This window comes from Camelus ferus, chromosome 4 (genome assembly GCF_009834535.1).
Source record: "Camelus ferus isolate YT-003-E chromosome 4, BCGSAC_Cfer_1.0, whole genome shotgun sequence".
NCBI classification, from domain to species: Eukaryota; Metazoa; Chordata; class Mammalia; order Artiodactyla; family Camelidae; genus Camelus; species Camelus ferus.
In genome coordinates this window covers 9,687,366-9,705,964 of record NC_045699.1, presented here as the reverse complement: position 1 = coordinate 9,705,964, position 18,599 = coordinate 9,687,366, and the positions used below count along the sequence as shown (strand labels likewise).

Sequence of the window (18,599 nt, the reverse complement as noted above, 5' to 3'; positions counted from 1 at the left end):
CAGGACTATAAAAACAGTCCTATTTAGCATCAATGGTTTAAAACATTTTCTCTTCCATATTTTAATTACCTTCAGTTACTCCACAGGGTCAACTAGACAGTTTTATTATCATCAAGTTGAGGGAAAGAATAAAGGGACAGAGGAACAGCCCTCACCTGTCCCCGTGCAAACCAGGGGGCATCCTATCGGGAGGTCATTGACAAGCTCGGGGCAGAGACCAGCACAGTGCGCAGCACACTGAGAGCTGCTGGTGGGGCACACGGCAGCAAGAATCAATTGCTGGATGTGTGCAGAGGCCAGGAATTGTGACGAACAAAACGCCCCCTTTACCCAACTTATGGTAAAGGTGTGGTCTTCCAGGAAGCAAAGAGGCTGATGTTCCGATGGCAACACATATAAATTCTCCTTTGGCACTGGGTTGCAGTAAGATACCCTGGGTAAGCCAGCTATGGCTTATGGAAGCTGTCTGCCTGAGAGTAAGGCTTTAGCAGCTTTACGCTTTCAGTTCAAGCTGGGTGAGGAGGGCGGGAGAGGGAGAGAAGCCCCGCTCAGCACCTACCATGTGACAGGCCCCGGCCAGGGCCTTCACCCATGACTCACCCATGAAGTCTCCACACCCCGAGGATGTGAATATTTACAGCCTCATTTTGCAGATGCAGAAGCCGAGATTCAGAGAGATAGCAACCTGCCCAAAGTCACTCACTTTTCAGTGACAAGGACAGGCTTCAAATGGAGTCTGCCTGCCTCTCTGGGTGAAAAGTTTCCTGGACGTCGCAAGTGGCTGGATATAAGATAACACACCTCTTTGAACTGTTCTGTATGGGATCATGGACCTTGAAGAGCTTCTGTGACAGGATCGTGGTAACATACTGATGGATTGCTGGCTGACCCTACAAAGAACTGCCTGACTCAGATTCCCTGGTGCTGGTTTAGTTTAGAAAGCTCCGAATTCCTCAGGTTCCAAAGTTCCCCCATACCCTAAGGTGATAAAGCAGTTCTGTCTCTGTGCCACTCGGTCAGAGAGCCCGGTAAATGACCCCTTCCGCCACTTAGGAAAGACCTCCATACCTCTTCACTGCAATGGCCAGGTTTTCCATTTCTGTGCTTTGAAGTTTGATCTCATGGATAAAGTTCTTTATAACATGTTCATAAGGCTGAACCAGTCTTGGCTCCACGAGGTTGATGTTTTGATACAAGGTACTAACTTGCTCTTTTCTGCCAAAAAAAAAAAAAAAAAAAAAACTAAAATTAAAAATTCAATAAAACCAAATAAAAGAATAAAAAGGCAAACTTTCAGAATATTTTTACCAAAGAGACACATAAGAACCAGGAAAGAAAAAAGCAACAACACCAGAATGACCAGAAGGGAGGGAAGACAGCAGTCAGAGACGCTGCTGCATTAGTCTTCATTTACTGTTACTTTTTTTTTCCACAATGGAACAGCAACTTCATTTCCCCCACAGCTTTACTGAGATACAACTGACAAATAAAAATTGTATATATTTAGGTTGTACAATGAGATTTTTCTCAGGTATACAATGTGCTGATTTAACAGAAGAAGATGGAGGCCTGTGAGGGCAGTGGATATGCACTGGGAAGAATTGACAGGGAAGGATATTTGCTTGTCACTGCTGTTTTTTTTTTGTTTTTTTCTTTAATAGAAAAGTAAACAGACTTACAGAAAAAAATAGTTAGGAAACATTAAACCAATTACTTAACATGTTCCACCAATCCCTAATGAGATATTGCTCAGGCTTTACGATCATAAAAGTGCATATACATACCTATTATTTTATAGTCAGTTAAAATTATTTCATATGTATTATATTTATATGTGACAATCCTCATATTTGTTATTAACATTTATTGAAAGACAAATATTTCAGAGTCATTTCAAAAGAAAAACTGGTAAGACTGGGCAGCTGATCTGCTAGGGGACTTAGAAGTGAGTCAGTGAGGCTAGTGGTGCCCTTGACTCGAGTCTGGGAGCTGACGTGCTCAGTGACACAGACCGAAGACCAAGTGAAGACACAGGAAGACGGCCATCGACAAGACAGGGAGAGAGGCCTCTCCTCCAACTGCCAACACCTCATCTCAAACTTCCGGCCTCCAGAATTGTGAGAAAATAAATTTCTATTGTTTAAGCCACCCAGTCTGGTATTTGTTATCCGAAATACCTAGGCAACTGTAGCAAACCCTGGAAATTTCCAAGGTTACATGGTGACTGAGCTGGGGTTCAAACTCAGTCTGATACTACAGACCACATAGTCCACCATTACATTATGTTGCTCCCCAGTTGTGTTAAACATCTGAACCTTGGCAGAAGACACAGGATTCAAAATCATTCCATACAACTATGAAATACTGCGAAGTGTAAGGTATATATTAACCTGAAGCTTACTTAAGCATGGCCCTGAGGTGTGTCCATGTAGCTATAAACTTGACCAGGTTTGCTCTTAAAAATCAACTGCTCAATGTGTACAAAGGCCAATTATGATTCAAAAGAACAGCTCAAGTGAAACAATATTAATATACCTGCAGGAGCAAGTTGCTTTATTTGGTGATACAAGACACAGAAAGCTGCCATCACCCCTCCCATCAGAACTGAGTGCAAATATTGGCCGCAATAGTGAGCCATATTTATTAAAGAGCAGAAAAAAAATCTCTCCTCTTAGAATGTCCCACATAATTTCAATGCCCAACAGGATCATTAGCTTCTTTACCTTTGGCCATTCACTGACCACCAGCAGTATACAAAGCACAGCAACTTTCTGGCTAATAGGAACCTGCCTGTCTGTCAAGGATGGCCACTGAGATACTGGGACTGAGAGTCCTTGCTGCTTGGCTAACTGCACAGCAATAAAATGTTCAGGAGCAGCTGTCTCAGAAGATATCTTAATTTCTGAAAATTTCTAAAATAAGAAAGAAACGCCATGTCTGTAAATTCTCTTGGGTCCTTTCTTCGTGCTGGTACTGTACAGAATTTCAGGAACAGTTTACAGTGTACACACAGTTTAATTACAGAAAAAGCCTGCCACCAGCAGGAACTATGCTACATGGTTACCTGCTGTGCAGGAGACTAGCTGGGTACTCATCTATCCCGTTTCTTACTAGAGGGCACACAGGGGAGAACTGACTCCCCAGAACCCCAGGCAGGTAGGTCGGAGCCACGTGACTAGTTGTGGCCACTGGGATGGGAGCAGAAATGATGTGTTTCCATGCCTGGCTCCTAGAATCCTCTGTAAGATCTTTAGCTCATATTCTCATTATCTATATCTATGTCTATTTCTCTCTCTCTCTCTCTCTTCCAACCCCATCTCTCTCTCCTACTCTGCCTCCCTCCTTACTTCCTCATCCTCATGGCTGAGGTGAAAAACTCCGGTGTGGCAAAGCCATGTGATGAGATGTGTTTGAATCACTATGCTGCGAGAAACTGCTCGGGAAGGATTCCCCACTACCTCAATCTTCCTAACACATGAGAGAGAAATGAGGTTGTATTCTGTTGTGCCTAAGGCTTGGACGTACTTTGCTACAGTCATCTTGAGCTATAGAAGTTGGCTTTATAGCTTCCTATTTTTTTTTTTATCATCTTCCAGATTAAATTACTTTCTTGCCTCCTTCCTTGATAGCTTCATATTAACTAAGTAATAAAACTTCTATGACCAGGGTAAGTGTTTACTGCCACCATCCACTTCCCTTCAAGGGAACAAAAGACTATTCTGAAGCATTCATGTACTGAAGCAGACATTTATCAAGCACCTTATATATGCAGTCCCTGAAGTGACGTCAGCATTTACATGTGCTATTTACTTAACCCTCACAACCCTATGAAGAAGTTATCACTGGATCCCATTTACCACAGAGGAAACTGAGGTAGAAAGAGGTGAGTATCATCCTGGTATCGGAGCCAGGATTCCAGCTCAGCCCATCGGGCTCCAGAGTCTACCGCTCCAGGGAGGAGCTAGCTCTTCATGCCAAAAGTAAGCGCCAGCCTGCTTTTCAGGGATCCCAAGATTTTTTTCAAAATTATTTCAGAGGAGAATAGATATTATTGTTACAAGGACTGCCCACATCACAAAGGGACTCCTTTAAAGAATGAAAGCATGACTAAGATTATAATGAGATACTCTTATAAATTCTTATTTACCTAAGCTATTTGGGCAAAGCACTGCTGGACACAGTGAGGCACACTCTCACCTCCCCCTCCTTTTGCCTGCTTGCTTCATTTGGTCTGTATCTGTGAAACGAGAGAACTATCTGGATTATGCTGAAAGTCTGCAATGCAATGCACTTGGTGATTTTCACACCTGATGCAAAAACAAACAAACAAACAAAATACTTTATCCTAACAAAAGATAATACCCGGCCCCTCTATGTAACATTTAAATGCTGTGCCCTGTACAGGCAGCTAAACACCTACAGATTCTTCAGCTCAACCTACTGGATGCCATCACTTGGTGCCAAGACAGTCTATTGTTCTGCTCCTGAGACTGCAGGAGCCACCGGCCTCCCCCAGTGTCCTCACTCCTGACGTCAAAGGTTAAACAAGCAGACCGCACAATGCTGCTCACACAGCTCTGTTTTCTCCTGGGCCTGACCCTGGGTGGCTCCTCTGGGTGCTGAGAAGGGTGCCTGGTAGTGACAGGGCTCTGAGCACGTTTAATTCATTAAGTTCAGGGCCTCATTGAAGGCAGGTATGCTTGGATTCACAAATACCATGTAGCCCTGTTTACAGGTGTACCAGACAAATACGAGGTAAAGATTAAGGGTCAGGTCACACGTGTTAGTCAGCCAAGACAAAAAACAGCCTCTGCTTCTGTGCGGAAAGAGCCACGAACATTAAAAATAATCTAATTTATGTCTGAAGGAAAGAGACTGAAAGAAATACAATCAGAGAAAAATGCACCCTGGACTAAAAACCAGTTTTAGATGTTTAAAATCTGAACCTTTTCATCTTCTTGTTCAGTAAATTACAAGACGATCTGTACTAAAGACAGTAATAAACTGCTGATGAAAAATTCACAACTTAAAATTGTAAAATGAAATAATAAGCATTGTAAATTTCATATATTCCCATTGAAGCCAAGAGGGAAATTACATGAATTTAGGAGGAAAAAAAATCAGGTATAGTTAAGATAGGTAAAAAATTTTAAAGGCCACACATTTCCATAGGATTAACATTTTATTAGAGAGCACATATATATCTATGTTTGTGTATTTGTAATGTAAGGCCAGTAAGGCCAGTATTTAGAATGCCTGGACACCTCTGGTCTCAGGACACCCCTGAGAAATAGTCAAGTGCAGGCAACACCACTCCAGGATAAGGAACACGGTGACCCAATAGGGTTGGTAGGAAAATTGGCCCTTCTGATTCCAAGCCTTGCTACTTGAAACACTGAAATAAGAGAGCTAACCTATTTATTCAAACTGTAGGTTATATAGATCTAAAACCCTAAATGGTTTTCTGTGGACAAAAGCAAACAGTATTCAGTGCCAATGTCTACATCATTCTACGCTAGGGATGGCTGTTAGGAAACTGACACTATGACCCTAACACCTGAGCATGGGCAATTAAATATCCACGCAATCCAAAGGGTACCATGTTAGATCCTGGAGAGAAAAATGCTAAGAAACAGACTGAGTTCTTCCCCTCATTAGGCTCACCATGAAGATTAAGTACAAGATGCTCTGACAGCACAGAGCAGGTGGACATGACCAAGCCTTGGGGGATGATGACCTGAAAGATGAGTAGATGTCAATGGGCAGAAGTGGGGTGGGAGTGGCCTGTCCCAGGAACCAACAACCACAAGCTGACAGGACTGGGGGCAGGTGAGGGGTCAGCAGCAGTTCCTGTAAGTGGAAGAAGCTGGTGAGGCGGGAGAGCTCAGGGTGGGAGAGGGGGCCACAGCAGCAGACGGGGGAGAAGTCAGCGGGAGGCGGATGACCGCACAGGGCCTGGAAGCACCATAAAGACAAGGGAGGGGGCAGTTATTCTGAGAAGGTGGTAAGACCCTGGAAGGTTTGAAGAAAGCGATGACCTCATCTTCACAAAGTTTTGGTTGATGTAGAGAATTAAACAGAATTCTGAAACAAGTTTACAGAAAAGGTAAATCTAAGTCTAGTATAACTGAATCTAGAAATGTGGGACTTCAGGAGTCTTCCCTAGCTTCTACTTTATTATAGAATGTGTAAAATTACAGATAACTAAAATCTGATCATATAGACAAACAGATCAGTGGAACGGAACAGAGAGCCCAGAAAGAGACCCACATAAATAGAGTCAGCTGATCTTTCACAAAGGAGAAAAGACAACACAGTGAAGCAAAGATAGTCTTTTCAACAAATGGTGTTTGTGCAACTGGACATCCACATGTAAAATAACAAACCCAGACATAGATCGTACACCCTTCATAAAAACTAACTGGAAATGGATCACAGACCTAAACATACAATGCAAAGCTATCATATTCCTAGCAGATAACCCTAGGAGAAAACCTGGATGACTGTGAATATGGTGATGCCATCACAAATACAACACCGAAGGCACGATCTGTGGAAGAAATAACCGATAACCTGAACTTCGCTAAAGTTAAGCACTGCTCTGCAAAGACAACATCAAGAGAATAAGACAAGCCACAGACCAGGAGAAAATATGCGCAGAAGACACCATCTGATAAAGAACTACTATCCAAAATGTACAAAGAACTCCTAAAACTCAACAAGAAAAATAACCTAATTAAAAAACTGGTCAAAGACCTTAACCAACACCTTGTCAAAGAAGACATACAGCTGGCAAATAAGCATAAAAAAGGTACTCTACACAATATCTCATCAGGGAAATACTAATTAAAACAACAATGAACTATCACTACACACCTATTACAATGGCTAAAATCCAGGACACTGACAACACTAAATGCTAATAAGGATGTGGAGCAACAGAAACGCTCATTCATTTCTATTGGGAAAGCAAAATGGTGCAGCCATTTTGAAGGCAGTTTGGCAAATTTCAACAAAACAAAGCATTCTTTTACCATATGATCCAGCAATTGTGCTCCCTGTCATTTACCCAAAGGAGATGAAAATATATGCCCCCACGGATGTTTATAGCAGATTTATTCATTATTGCCAAAACCTGGAAGCAACCAATATGTCCCTTAGGTGAACAGATTATAATAAACTGTGGTGCATCCTGACAATGGAGTATTATTCAGCACTAAAAAGAAATGAGCTATCAAGCCATGCAAAGACACAGAGGAACTTCAAATGCATGTTACTAAGTGAAAGAAGCCAATCTGAAAAGACTACATACTTTATGATTCCAACTATATGACATTCTGGAAAAGGCAACACTTGGAGACAGTAAAAATATCAGTGGTTGCCAGTGGCTGGATGAGTAGTCGGAGCACAGAGGATTTTTAAGGCAGTGAAAATACTTTGTATGGCATTATAATGATGGATACATGTCATTATACATGTGTCCAAACCCGTAGAACGTACATCAACAGGAGCAAACGCTAAAGTGAAATAAGGAATTTGGGTGATAATGATGTATAAAAGTAGAGTCATCAGTTGTAACAAATGTACCGTCTGGCGAGGGTTGTTGGTGACGGGGGAGGCTGTGCATGTGCAGGGGAAGAGGGTATATGGGTAGTCTCTGTACATGCCTCCTCATTTTGCTATGAACTTGAAACTGCTCTAAAAAATAAAGTCTTTTTAAAAATCTGATAGTTTATTTTTCTATAGGAGTAAGAATAATGAGTGTATTCTCTCTAAGGTGACACCAGCTGACCTTTTTTTTTTAACATTTTTTATTGATTTATAATCATTTTACAATGTTGTGTCAAATTCCAGTGTTCAGCACAATTTTTCAGTCATTCATGGACATATACACACTCATTGTCACATTTTTTTCTCTCTGAGTTATCATAACATTTTGTGTATATTTCCCTGTGCTATACAGTGTAATCTTGCTTGATGCCGTGAAAAAACCATCCTGTCATTTAGCCAGTTGAGGGGAAAGGCTTAGCCTCTTTCCCCCGTACGAGTTAAGTAAAAACGAATAATTTCAAAATGTGCTTTTATTACATAGTACACATACTTCCAGAATAAACCCCAACTAACTGGAAGATAAATTCCAATGGCCAAATCTAGCCACGCGGCTGGAAAGGGGCAGCATTGGTTCTCTTTCTGAAGTTCAAGTCTTGCTGCACAGACAGGATGTGCCTCTGACCACGAACAGCTGTGCACCGGCCGCCTAACTGGAAGTGATTCTGGTCTGTGTTCTCACAATAGGTTTGGCTCTTCATTAACTCAGTTACATGGAATAGTGACCTGGCTCTCCCTTCTAGAGAAAACAAACAATGGTCTATTCAAACTGGTTCCGCCACCCCACAGACTGGGAAAGACAACTGGTCTAGTGGCCTGGCTTTTCTCAGCTCTGTTTTGTGGCTGCTGAGTCAGAGGACGATCTAGTCCAGGTATTCACCCACCAGTGCCTCACCCAGGGCCCCAGCCCGAAAACAGCCCCTGCAGTCAACTTCCTTCTGGATTCACGTCTGCCCACAAAATAGTTTACTTGCCTCAGTACTTATTTGGGTAACATTCCCCAAAAGGCTGTAAAATGGAAATTTCCTGGAAGACAAGTGTGTTAACTAGGTTTATTCAAAGCCTAGAAACACTTCAAGTTGCAAATTGCTTCCTATTTAGAATCACTGAAATTTAGTTTCTGGAAATTTGCCAACGAAGGGAGGAAGACAGAGCCAGCAAGAGGCATGTGCTGAAGGTTTAGGGACTTGAAACAGCTGAGGGCTTCTGAAGTCATGAAGGAATAGCACATAGGGTAAATGTAACAGCCTGGCTAATTCAAATGCTTCCCCACCACATCCTGGCTTCATGACCCAGGCTTCCTGACACTTAACGTCTGAGCTCCAGTTTTCTTGGTCATAAAGTGACTAAAGGACTGGAAACTACCATGGAACGTGAGGATGAACCCTCCTGAAGCACATATGATGTGCAGGCACACTGTACGTCATCAGTGACTATCAGCCCCTGTTACAATTTGTTACTCCTCCTGACTCCTCTACCCAAAGGAGGTGGAGGGAAGTAGGTGGTTATCTCCTGTCTGCTTCTGTGCTGTATTTTGGAAAAGGGCTGAAAGGAAGACAGCATGTGGTGTGGAAGCCCCACGGACAGAAATGTCATCTTATGGGGCCAGTACAGAGGAAACTGAAAAAGAGAAGCAGGTCACACCTGAGGTCAGTCTGCAAAGCTTATGTAGTCTGGGGGTCAGTAAACCTCTTCTGTAAAGCACCAGGTATATAAAATGTTTACCATCTCTGTTACAGCCACTTAACTCTGCCATTATAGCAGGAAAGCAGCCACAGACCATAATCAATGAATGAGTTTGGTTGTGTGCCAATAAAACTTTATTTACACAAACAGGCAGAGGGCCAAGTGGGCCTTACTTTGATCCCTGTTACAGTCTATTCGCATAAGGCCCTGAGCACAGGAAAGGGGCTGGGGCAATGCAGACCTAACCCTTCTGTAACCAGGAAAACAGGCCGTCGCTCACATCCTGCTCCTAGGTCCGTATCAAATTTTTTCACTTATGGACATCACATCATCAGTGTGCTCCGCATGTGGGCATGGATATGAGAACACGTGCCTCTTCACGGCTGAGTACTGGCCTTATAACGCATATTCTCCCTTCCAGTATTCTCTTCTATCAACTTACCTTGAGTCAAGTTAAACATAGGCATAATCTAGTAACGTTACTGCAACTAGGTGTATTATCGTTATTTTGCACTGAAAATTTCTATTTGGCAAGAAAGATAGGGGCTGGGGAGAAAAATAAAGGGCACTATGTCAGTTTCTATGCAAAAATTTCCCTTTAGATGACATCTGTCACCTTGCCAGTTTTGCCAGGAACAAATCCAGTTTAAGCCTGTTGTCCTGTAGCCTATCCACTTTAGCATTTATCTATAATCTTCCCTTTTCTGTAATCAAAAAGTTGCATTAATAGTTGGCAACTGTTACTAAACTGTGCACTAACTATGCCTTAAAGTTACTAACAGCTGCATTAAAAGAAGCCAGGGTGAGTTGGCGGATCTGCACTTTTTACCTCCGGCGTTCACCTAGTAGTGAGTGAGACATCCGTGGAGTGAAAAGACTTGCCATTAGCGTGCGGCTAAATCAGAAGACAACCAGTGATAAACCCATCTCTCCTTTCCTGGCTCTTTCCAGACACAGTGTAACTAAGACTTTCCTTTCAGGAGCAGGAAACAGAATAGTCACTGATAAAACAAATTAAGCTTGGACAAGAGAAGATGGAGACAGGCAACCCCTACGGGTCCCAGATGGTGATGGAGAAAGATGGACAGGGCTGCCCTGCGGGCCACCTGGAGAACCCATTGTGCCGCTACCTGCCAGACAGTGCTGCTGGGCAGCCATCTGGCCCACTCAATGGGAAATCAGGAAGTTACAGGTACGGTGTACATGAATTAGGTACAGAAGACAGAAGTCTGAGTGTCCTGCCACAGGGCAATAGAAAGTAACCACAATGTTCTCCCTACTATGATTTAACTATTTTTAGTATGGCTTAAATGTATAACCGGTTATTTTACTGGATGGTAATGCTTTATATTTTGCAATAAACCCTTTTAGCAACAATGATCTCACAAAACAAAGGTGCATCCTTAATAAAATGTTGTCCTTTCCTCAAGAAAGATGGTGATAAATGTGTAACTTGCATGAGATATTTAACTGTCACAGCCAAGAGGAGCCTAAGGAGACATGACGACTAAGTGCAGTGTGGTGTCCTGGGTGGAATGATGGAGTCAGAAAAGGATATTAGGGAACAGCTGAGAAAATCTGAATAAAATACGGACTTCAGTTACTAACACTGTATCAGTACCATTTAATTAATTTTGAAAAATGCACCACGCCAATGCAAGATGTTAGTAATGAAGGAAAGTGGGTGCAGGTTATATGGGAACTCTCTGTACTATGTTCACAATTTTTCTGTAAACCTGAAAACATCCTTTAAAAATTGTATACAATCTGCTAAGGCCTTCTTTAAAGTCTTTCTCAAAGGTTACAAGAGTCTGTTCTGAAAATCATATAACCAAATGAGAATTTATTTTCTATGGCATCTTTGAAATATTTTAAAACTATTTGTATACATGTAGTTTGTTTAGTTACTGTACAAAAATACCATAGAAAAAATTTTAATTTACTTTTAACTTGAAGAATCATTGATTTTTACCTACGCTCCTTGCTATCTAACCATCAAACCAAAGATAAACTAATAATGGTTTTCTGGTGTCTCTGTTTTATGCAGAGATGGACGAAAAAACATCAAACTAAAGCAAACTTAGTCATAGAGATTTTCTTACAAATTTTCTTGAACACATTTCCCCCTTAAAATAAAATGTTGTTGACAACTTCAATTTCAACATTTCAACAGTTAAAACCCTTGGAGAGGTTCCTGGTCTCATTCAATGATGCCTGGGGTGTATTTTCCACAAGGAGGAAGTTCCCTGAGATGCACTCCCCTGCTTATCAGCTTTGTACTTCATTCAGTCCCCAGCAACCAGCAGGAAAGTTTAATCACTCTTTCTTTTGATTTTCTGAAGAACTGAAGGGTGATCTTCTGGAATGTGATTAAAAAAAGAAAGTAGCCAAAAATCCTGACTTTTTCACATCATTCCAGGGTCAGATGCCCTGAAAATTAGTCCACGTTGTGTTCCCAGAGCGCAGCCCACTCAGAGAGCAAACAGCCTTCAGATCTGCAAACACCATCGTCTCCTGAAGGAATCTGACCTCAATCGCTCAGGAGAGCCGAGGAAAGAAAAACCGGTCTTCTCTTAAATGAGTCATCATCTTAACACACAGATTCATCAGATAAGGACAAAGCAACTTCGGTCAGCTGGGTATTCACATTTATCTCCATTTACATTTTTCATCCCAAATCTTTACTCTTCCCTGGTTTCCAGTTCTGGTTCCCTGAGGTATGAGCTGCCCCCTCTCACCTGTGTGGATAACATCCCTTCTGGGCAGTACAACTGGCCTAAAGTCTACTAAACAAAATGGAAATGAATGCTGAATGGTCGCTTTACACAAGTGATACTAAAGAAGGAGCTGTCATAAAGTTATTACAATAATCTGCTTGAGCGGGCAAGGAGAACCCACAAAGCAGTCATATCTGTTTACCTCCACATACAGTTTTGTAAATATCTCTGTATAGATATAGAGAGACAAAGATAGAGATACAGAGATAGATAAAGATACACACAAAGATAGACAGATAGACTGATAGATAGATAGATGCCCCCAGTTCTGAAGGCAGAAAAGGCAGAGAACCTCTGGAAAGCCCGTGGCTAGCACACGGATAGGCCCAAAGCCAGTGCCAAAGGTCAGCATCACACACAAAAACACCTCTGAACCCCTTCCAGGACTGAGGTCCCACCCACCATCGTGCCTCAAGGCTAGAACAGATCTTTACCTCCTTGGATGAGCATCAGATACTACTGACCATATGAGTGAAAAAAATACATTTATCTTCAAACACTACAAACACAGTCCAAAGCACCCAGCTGCTCCCATTTTCAAGAGCTCAGATTAAACTGAGAAGAGCTGATTTAACTCTCACATCTCAAGCTGGCTCAGGGCCATGTACTCATTGAGTGGGAACAGAGGGGAAACTGAGGCACTGCCTAATCAATCAGTCAGTGTCTCTCCATCTGTCTATCAGTCTTCCGCCTCCTCTCACCCCGTCCCCCTCTTTCTCCGTGTCTCCAGCCCTCTCTCTGTGTGTATTTCTCTCTCTTTGGGTCCATCTTGCCAAGCACCGTACCATGGATGTGAAGTGGGCTTCTAATGCAGCCACGTTATTACAAAAGAGGACGATCAGAGGAAAAAGCTCTGAAGTGGAACCCAAGCAAGGGAAATGTAAAAGAAATCCTGACCAGCGCTGAAATTATGCCTCTGCTTAGCTGTAGTTACGTGTTTTTAAAAATGTCCTCGTAAGTGGGATTGGTGTTCAACTGGTGCTCTTTTCCTCTCTTTCAGTTACAGGGACGTGATCCAGCAGCCTGTTTTCACAATCCGTATGCAGCTCACACGTGGGTAGCCCTGGTTCTCCTCAATTAAATTTCTTGTTTCTAAATTATTCAACAAAAGCTTCTTCAACACTGTGCATGCTCATACAAACCATGTGAAACAGCTCACCACACAGGTCTGATTTTGCTGCCTGGACAAATCCCTCCCTAGTCCTGTTTAGCAGGTCACCAATCGCACTACCCTTGTTACACCAGAGACACCCACCCAGGGTATGTTCCTGATCCGGCTTTTGTGGCAAAACCAGTGCCCATCACAAATCCATCGTGGTTCCGGTGCCAGCTGAACCTTCTGTTTCTGTTTGTGAGAATGTGTGGTTCTAAGTTAATTTATCAAAGTCAATCAGTCCACAAATGACACTTAAAATCGCTACAAACAGAACTAAGAAAACACTGAAAAGTTTCAGCACTGACTGGAGGAGAGAGAGGAACTCCTGCCATCCCTCTGTCTCGGTCAGATGCTCAGTGTGCACAGCATCTTCTCTCCTTGCTAGTCTCTCAACACACCAGCTCTCACCAGGAACTTGAAAGTACAGGGAGGGAACCAACAAAAGAAATGAAGAGAATGCAGGCAGCACGAACTAACTGCATTCTCAGTATATGAAGCAAGGAATCACAAGCTTATTCGATTCATTCAACAAATATTTACTCAGTACATGATTGAGCACCTACTGGGTACAAACTTCCCTTTCACCAAGATAACACCCCTGGCACGAGAAATCGGTTAGGCTGCATTATTACAAGTCTGCACTCTCTCCCCACTTCATGGATTTTTCTGGCTGGATACTATCCTCCTTCCAGAATTCTCTTACATAACTACACTGCCTTGCCCGTTCTGGCTTCACCCACTGGCTGACCTACTTCCAGCTTACTAGGGAGGGGTGACCGCCTGTCCTGACCCTCTGGACCTATTACACCTGCCCAGCTCAGATTAACAGGTCACATGGCTGCTCAGGACCCGCCCCTCCCCAGCCTGTAGGGAAAGGGGTCCCTCAGTTTTCTCAGAGAAAAGGAACTTAAGAATGTGTTAACACACATCCCAGAGACTACTTTTACCCTTTCAAAATGCAATATTACTTTCTCTCTGATACCATAATTATTGATGACTAGGGATTTTAATCCAAATATGCTTAATATTTTGATCTAAGAGTGTGAATGATCTTTGAAAGGGAAATCATTACCATGTTTTGCCTCTACAGGAACCAAACATTTTTATATCTGATATCTGGTACTTCCCCAAGCTGGGCATGAATGCTCAGGAAAGGGATGGGACAGGGGAACACCTGGGGGAAGATGGAGTGCCAGGTGGGAAACCAAGCCACCAGATGAAATGACACACCTTCCCAGAGAGAGAATTTCCCCCTGGAAGAAAATACAGTATTTTATGTTAAAACAAGCCCCACTATATTACAAGTAAAATGAACAAATATGTAATTTTTTAAGATTAAAAACTCAAGACTTCACAGAAAGTCCCTGCTTACAGCAGTCTGTCAGGCTAAGTCCATGAGATATGGGGTTTCCTGCAAATAACTCTCCTGCCTTTACACGTTCTCCCAGGAAAGTTTTGAGAAACGTTTTACCCACACTGTGAACTTCTTGAGGGCATGAACTACATCTCCTCCTCTTCACTTCCAGGGACCTAGGATACCACCCTAGCCAGTGTCGGGCACAAAGCAGGCACTCAATGTTTGCAGAATTAATTTGGCTGAAATAATGGCAATGGCATTGTCAATAACAACAGATTTTTATCACGTTTGAATGGGAGGCAGGGAAGGTGAACAGCTGTATGAGGAAGTGGAATAGGAGCCACCCAATTTACCAAAATAGTTCATGGCTGCCATGGGAACAATCAGACAGGGCAACTCAGTTTAGTTCTTTTCCACTTCAACAAGTACAGGAAGGCAAATATTGTACTTGTTAATCTCACAGAAGACGGGAGGTGGGGCTTAGGACACAAGTCTACCAGGTGACACTGGTGCCATTAAATTTAATAACATCTGAGAAGTTGTTGAGGCATCATGATAATAATAATGTCACCAATAATATTAAGTTCTGGTTTGTATGCTTATCCAAAGAAAGTCATTTTGATCTTTTAAAGGAAGTGTCAGATATTTGCCGCTGAGACTTGACAACTCTAAGTGTGTGTGTGTATGTGTGTAAAATATGGTGTGGGCTCACCTATCCTTATCCCTAATATTGTTACCTTTTTTAATTACCTGGCTCCAAACCAAGCTACAGATGAAAGATGATTCAAAGTACATGGCTTATAGCAAAGTTTACATTTTTCTACTTCCTCAGTGGAGACACTGCATTTTCACTCATTCGTAAATAACAGAAAAGACGGGTATCACACCCACTTTCTCTACACAGTCCCTCTTATATTGCGATGAGTCACTTTCTATGCCCAGTATTCCCTGAACTTCCCAAACCGGAGGGAGAAGTTGGGCGGAGAAGGAAGTGAGGACTCCCAGCCCTGCAGGTCTAAGCTGTGAATGGGTGAGCCCAGCGACTGCTGCCTTCCAGGGCTATTTCCTTTTCTGTCTTACGTCTTAGATGTGTTAACTGCCAACCAAAATGATGCCTTCCAGATCTTCCAAATAATGACAGCTAGAGATTCATAAAATTTCAAAGAAACTCCAGAGAGCAGAGAAGCATTTTACATTTTTAACATGTTTGTGGCACCTGAGGAAGCAGTGAAAACAGCTCAAGACATACCATGAGTACCGGCAGAGAGAGATGTAAATTAACCTCAATTAAACCTGAGCATTTTTCCCTCAATGCCCCGAACCTGCAGGCATCCTCCTTTTACCTTAGAGTTAAGTAACTTGATGTTGTTATTTCTGTTGGAGCCACAGGAGTAGAGAATTTATTGTATGATTTAATTATTTCATTCTGTGTATAAAAAATGAGTTTTTCAGATCACAACATCTGGGATCAAATGTTGCTCTTTTACTAACTCGTCAAGTCCCCTAACGTCTTTAGGTCTAAATTTCTCCATCAGTCAGAGATAAGAAAGTCTATCTTCCCAAGGTTACTGTGGAAATTAAACTAATGAACTTGTAAAATGCCTAGCACATAGTAGGCATCAATGAACATTTATGCGCAGCAATATAAATGCACAACAATGTCTTGTTTTCTACGGTGTAGCAGGAAAATGACAAATACAAAAACTACTACAGAGAATGCCAAATTGGCTAACGGCCCGAGTCACGCTCAGGGCTGCCGCTCCCTGCAACCCGGAGGCCTGGAGTAGGAGGTGACGTAATCAAATCTTTGAGGAGTCGGGAGCGCTCCTAAACCGGTGTCTTGGAGGAATCCACAGCCGCTGAGGATTTCACTCTGGCCTGTGTAACTAGAAAGTGCTCTTTGCAGGGCTTAGCTATGAGCAAGTAAAACTTTCCCCCCAAACTCTGACTCCGAACGCGTATCCTTTTCTTAACTCTAGGGTTCTCATCTCGGAAAAGTTAAAGTGAGTCGGCGAGTGGAGAAAGCAACTCAGAAAGAGTAGGGTCCAGTGGGTCTGCGCACACGTCAGCGTAAGAGGGAGAGATGGCAGAGCCCCAGGGAGGACAGGAAACACCATCACCACCTCCCGCCGTCCAAACCGCACACGCACCTGGGGATGAACTTGGCCTCGTCCCCGAGTCGCGCCTGGAAGTCCTCCCAAGCCTGGCCAAGGCTCGCCGGGTCCGCAGGGGAGGCCAGCGCCGCCGCCGCCGCGTCCTCGTCGCCCTCGTCCTCCTCGCTGTTCCCGGGGTTCGACCCCGCCCGGGCCCGGGCGGACGCCGACTCCCGCGGCCCCCGGCCCCGGCGCCGTCCCCTGTGGCGCGCCCCGCGGAAGCCGCGCGCGAACTCCTGGAAGGTGATGGCGCCGTCGCGGTCGGCGTCGAGCCGCTGGAACACGGCTTCAGCGTCGGCCGGCCGCACGCGCAGCTCCGCGCACAGCGCGCCGAACTCCTCGCGCTCCAGGCGCCCCGAGCGGTTCGCGTCGCAGGCGGTGAAGACCGAGCGCAGCCGGGCCAGCTCCTCCAGGTCCCCGTCCGCCTCCATCCCGCCTCGCGGAGGCGACTGCGAGGGCTCCGGGGCGCGCGGCCCGTCCCGGCTGCGGCGACGGCAGGGAGTCTGGGGCCACGTGCTGCCGCCCGGAGCTGCGGCGAGTTGGACAAGTCGGGCAAGTTAGGCCACTGATAGGAAGGTCCGGGAGGATCGAGGCGCCTGGGTAGATCAGGACGGCGCGCTCCGAACGGGCTCTGGAGCGGTGCGAGCGCACCCACGGCCCCGCGTACCGCGCAGCAGCGCCCGCCGCGACTGAGCGCCCGGCGCGGCTGCACGCACCTGCCGGGCGCACGCGGCTCCGCCCAGTCGGGGAGGAGGAGCGCCGCGCCCTGGCTCCCACGCCTCTGCGAGCCACGCTGGGCTTTCCCCGCAGGGCTTTGGAACCTGGGTTTGTGGCTCTTGGAGTTGGGGGACCCGGTGGGAACTGGGGGTGAGACTAGCGTTGCCAGGCCCTTCGGTGTCAACAGTAGTTGCTCGGGTAAATCAAGAGTTGGTGTGAGCGTGGGGAGCTAACTGGACAGAAAGGGGAAAGGAAGGTAGGCGTCGGATTCCACATTGGTTAACGTATGTGTATTTTATTCTTTTTGGATTCCGTAAAATTGGTAAACTTTTGTATATACAAGTTTTCTCACAAACCAAAGTACAAGATTTACCAGATTTACCAGAAGACCCCATTCTCCGATGCTTTCTTTAATGCATGTACATCCAGCATTAAGGTCCAACTAGATGCAAATTAGGAATCGGATCTTCCAGATAGATCCTCAAGTCCAAACAATTTTTCTCAGTCCTTGTCTCCTCAACCTGAGAGAAAATTAATAACCAAAATCCTTGGCAGGCAGCAATATTTAAACAAGGACTGAGGTAGCTTTTTTTCCTTTAAACAAATCTTAATGGAAATTATATACGCAGATGTGTATTACCCTTCAATCTTAAACACTTATTTCAACAATACTATTGTTGCTTTAATACTGGCTGCTTCATGGGTATAAGATATTTAAAATTCATCCATCTTCACCCTTTAAAAAATCTTGTCTTATTTCCAAGAGACCCTCACTGTCATATGACTTATGTATATGTTCCCTTTGATGATTCTCATAGCCTGTGAATGCGTTAGGGTTATTTTTACTTTTTTCACATCAGTTTCCTCAACTTTTTAGACTTTCTTTTATTTCCATTTGTTTTAGTTATGACTCTGTATTCCACTTATTCTCATTCTGGATTCTTTTTATTCATTCTTACTTTGATAGTTTTTAATATGATAAAAATAGAGAATTTGACACATTTCCTCAAACTGATGTTCTTAAACAGAAAGCTAAGTGCTGAACATCTGAGGAACTGTTTCTTCTTGAATAGTACAGTAAATAAGGTCAACACAGCATCTGTCAAACTGTAAATACTACTGATAATTGGCATCTGTAAATGTAA

The 18,599-nt window shown here is 43.7% G+C and overlaps 2 protein-coding genes across 4 annotated transcripts in view; one reads left to right on the top strand and one right to left on the bottom strand.

Moving 5' to 3' along the window:
* The window catches only part of LOC116663053, a 150,236-nt gene extending 139,585 nt beyond the window's left edge, over window positions 1-10,651 (top strand). The window contains exon 12 of the transcript XR_004319091.1: window positions 10,275-10,651. The gene's annotated coding sequence lies outside the window, so the exon portion shown is untranslated. The remainder of the gene's footprint in view (window positions 1-10,274) is intronic.
* Window positions 1-17,504, bottom strand: part of RASEF (RAS and EF-hand domain containing) — a 57,022-nt gene extending 39,518 nt beyond the window's left edge. Inside the window, exons 1-2 of one of the 3 annotated variants that reach the window (XM_032477522.1) lie at window positions 16,735-17,504; window positions 1,069-1,215 (exon numbers count right to left, since the gene is read on the bottom strand). In XM_032477522.1, coding sequence (XP_032333413.1) covers window positions 1,069-1,215; window positions 16,735-17,168 — 581 coding nt within the window. In that variant the 5' untranslated portion in view covers window positions 17,169-17,504. The remainder of the gene's footprint in view (window positions 1-1,068; window positions 1,216-16,734) is intronic. The other 2 variants (XM_006182736.2, XM_032477521.1) reach the window with 2 other exon arrangements.
* Between the last annotated feature and the right edge of the window lie 1,095 nt (window positions 17,505-18,599).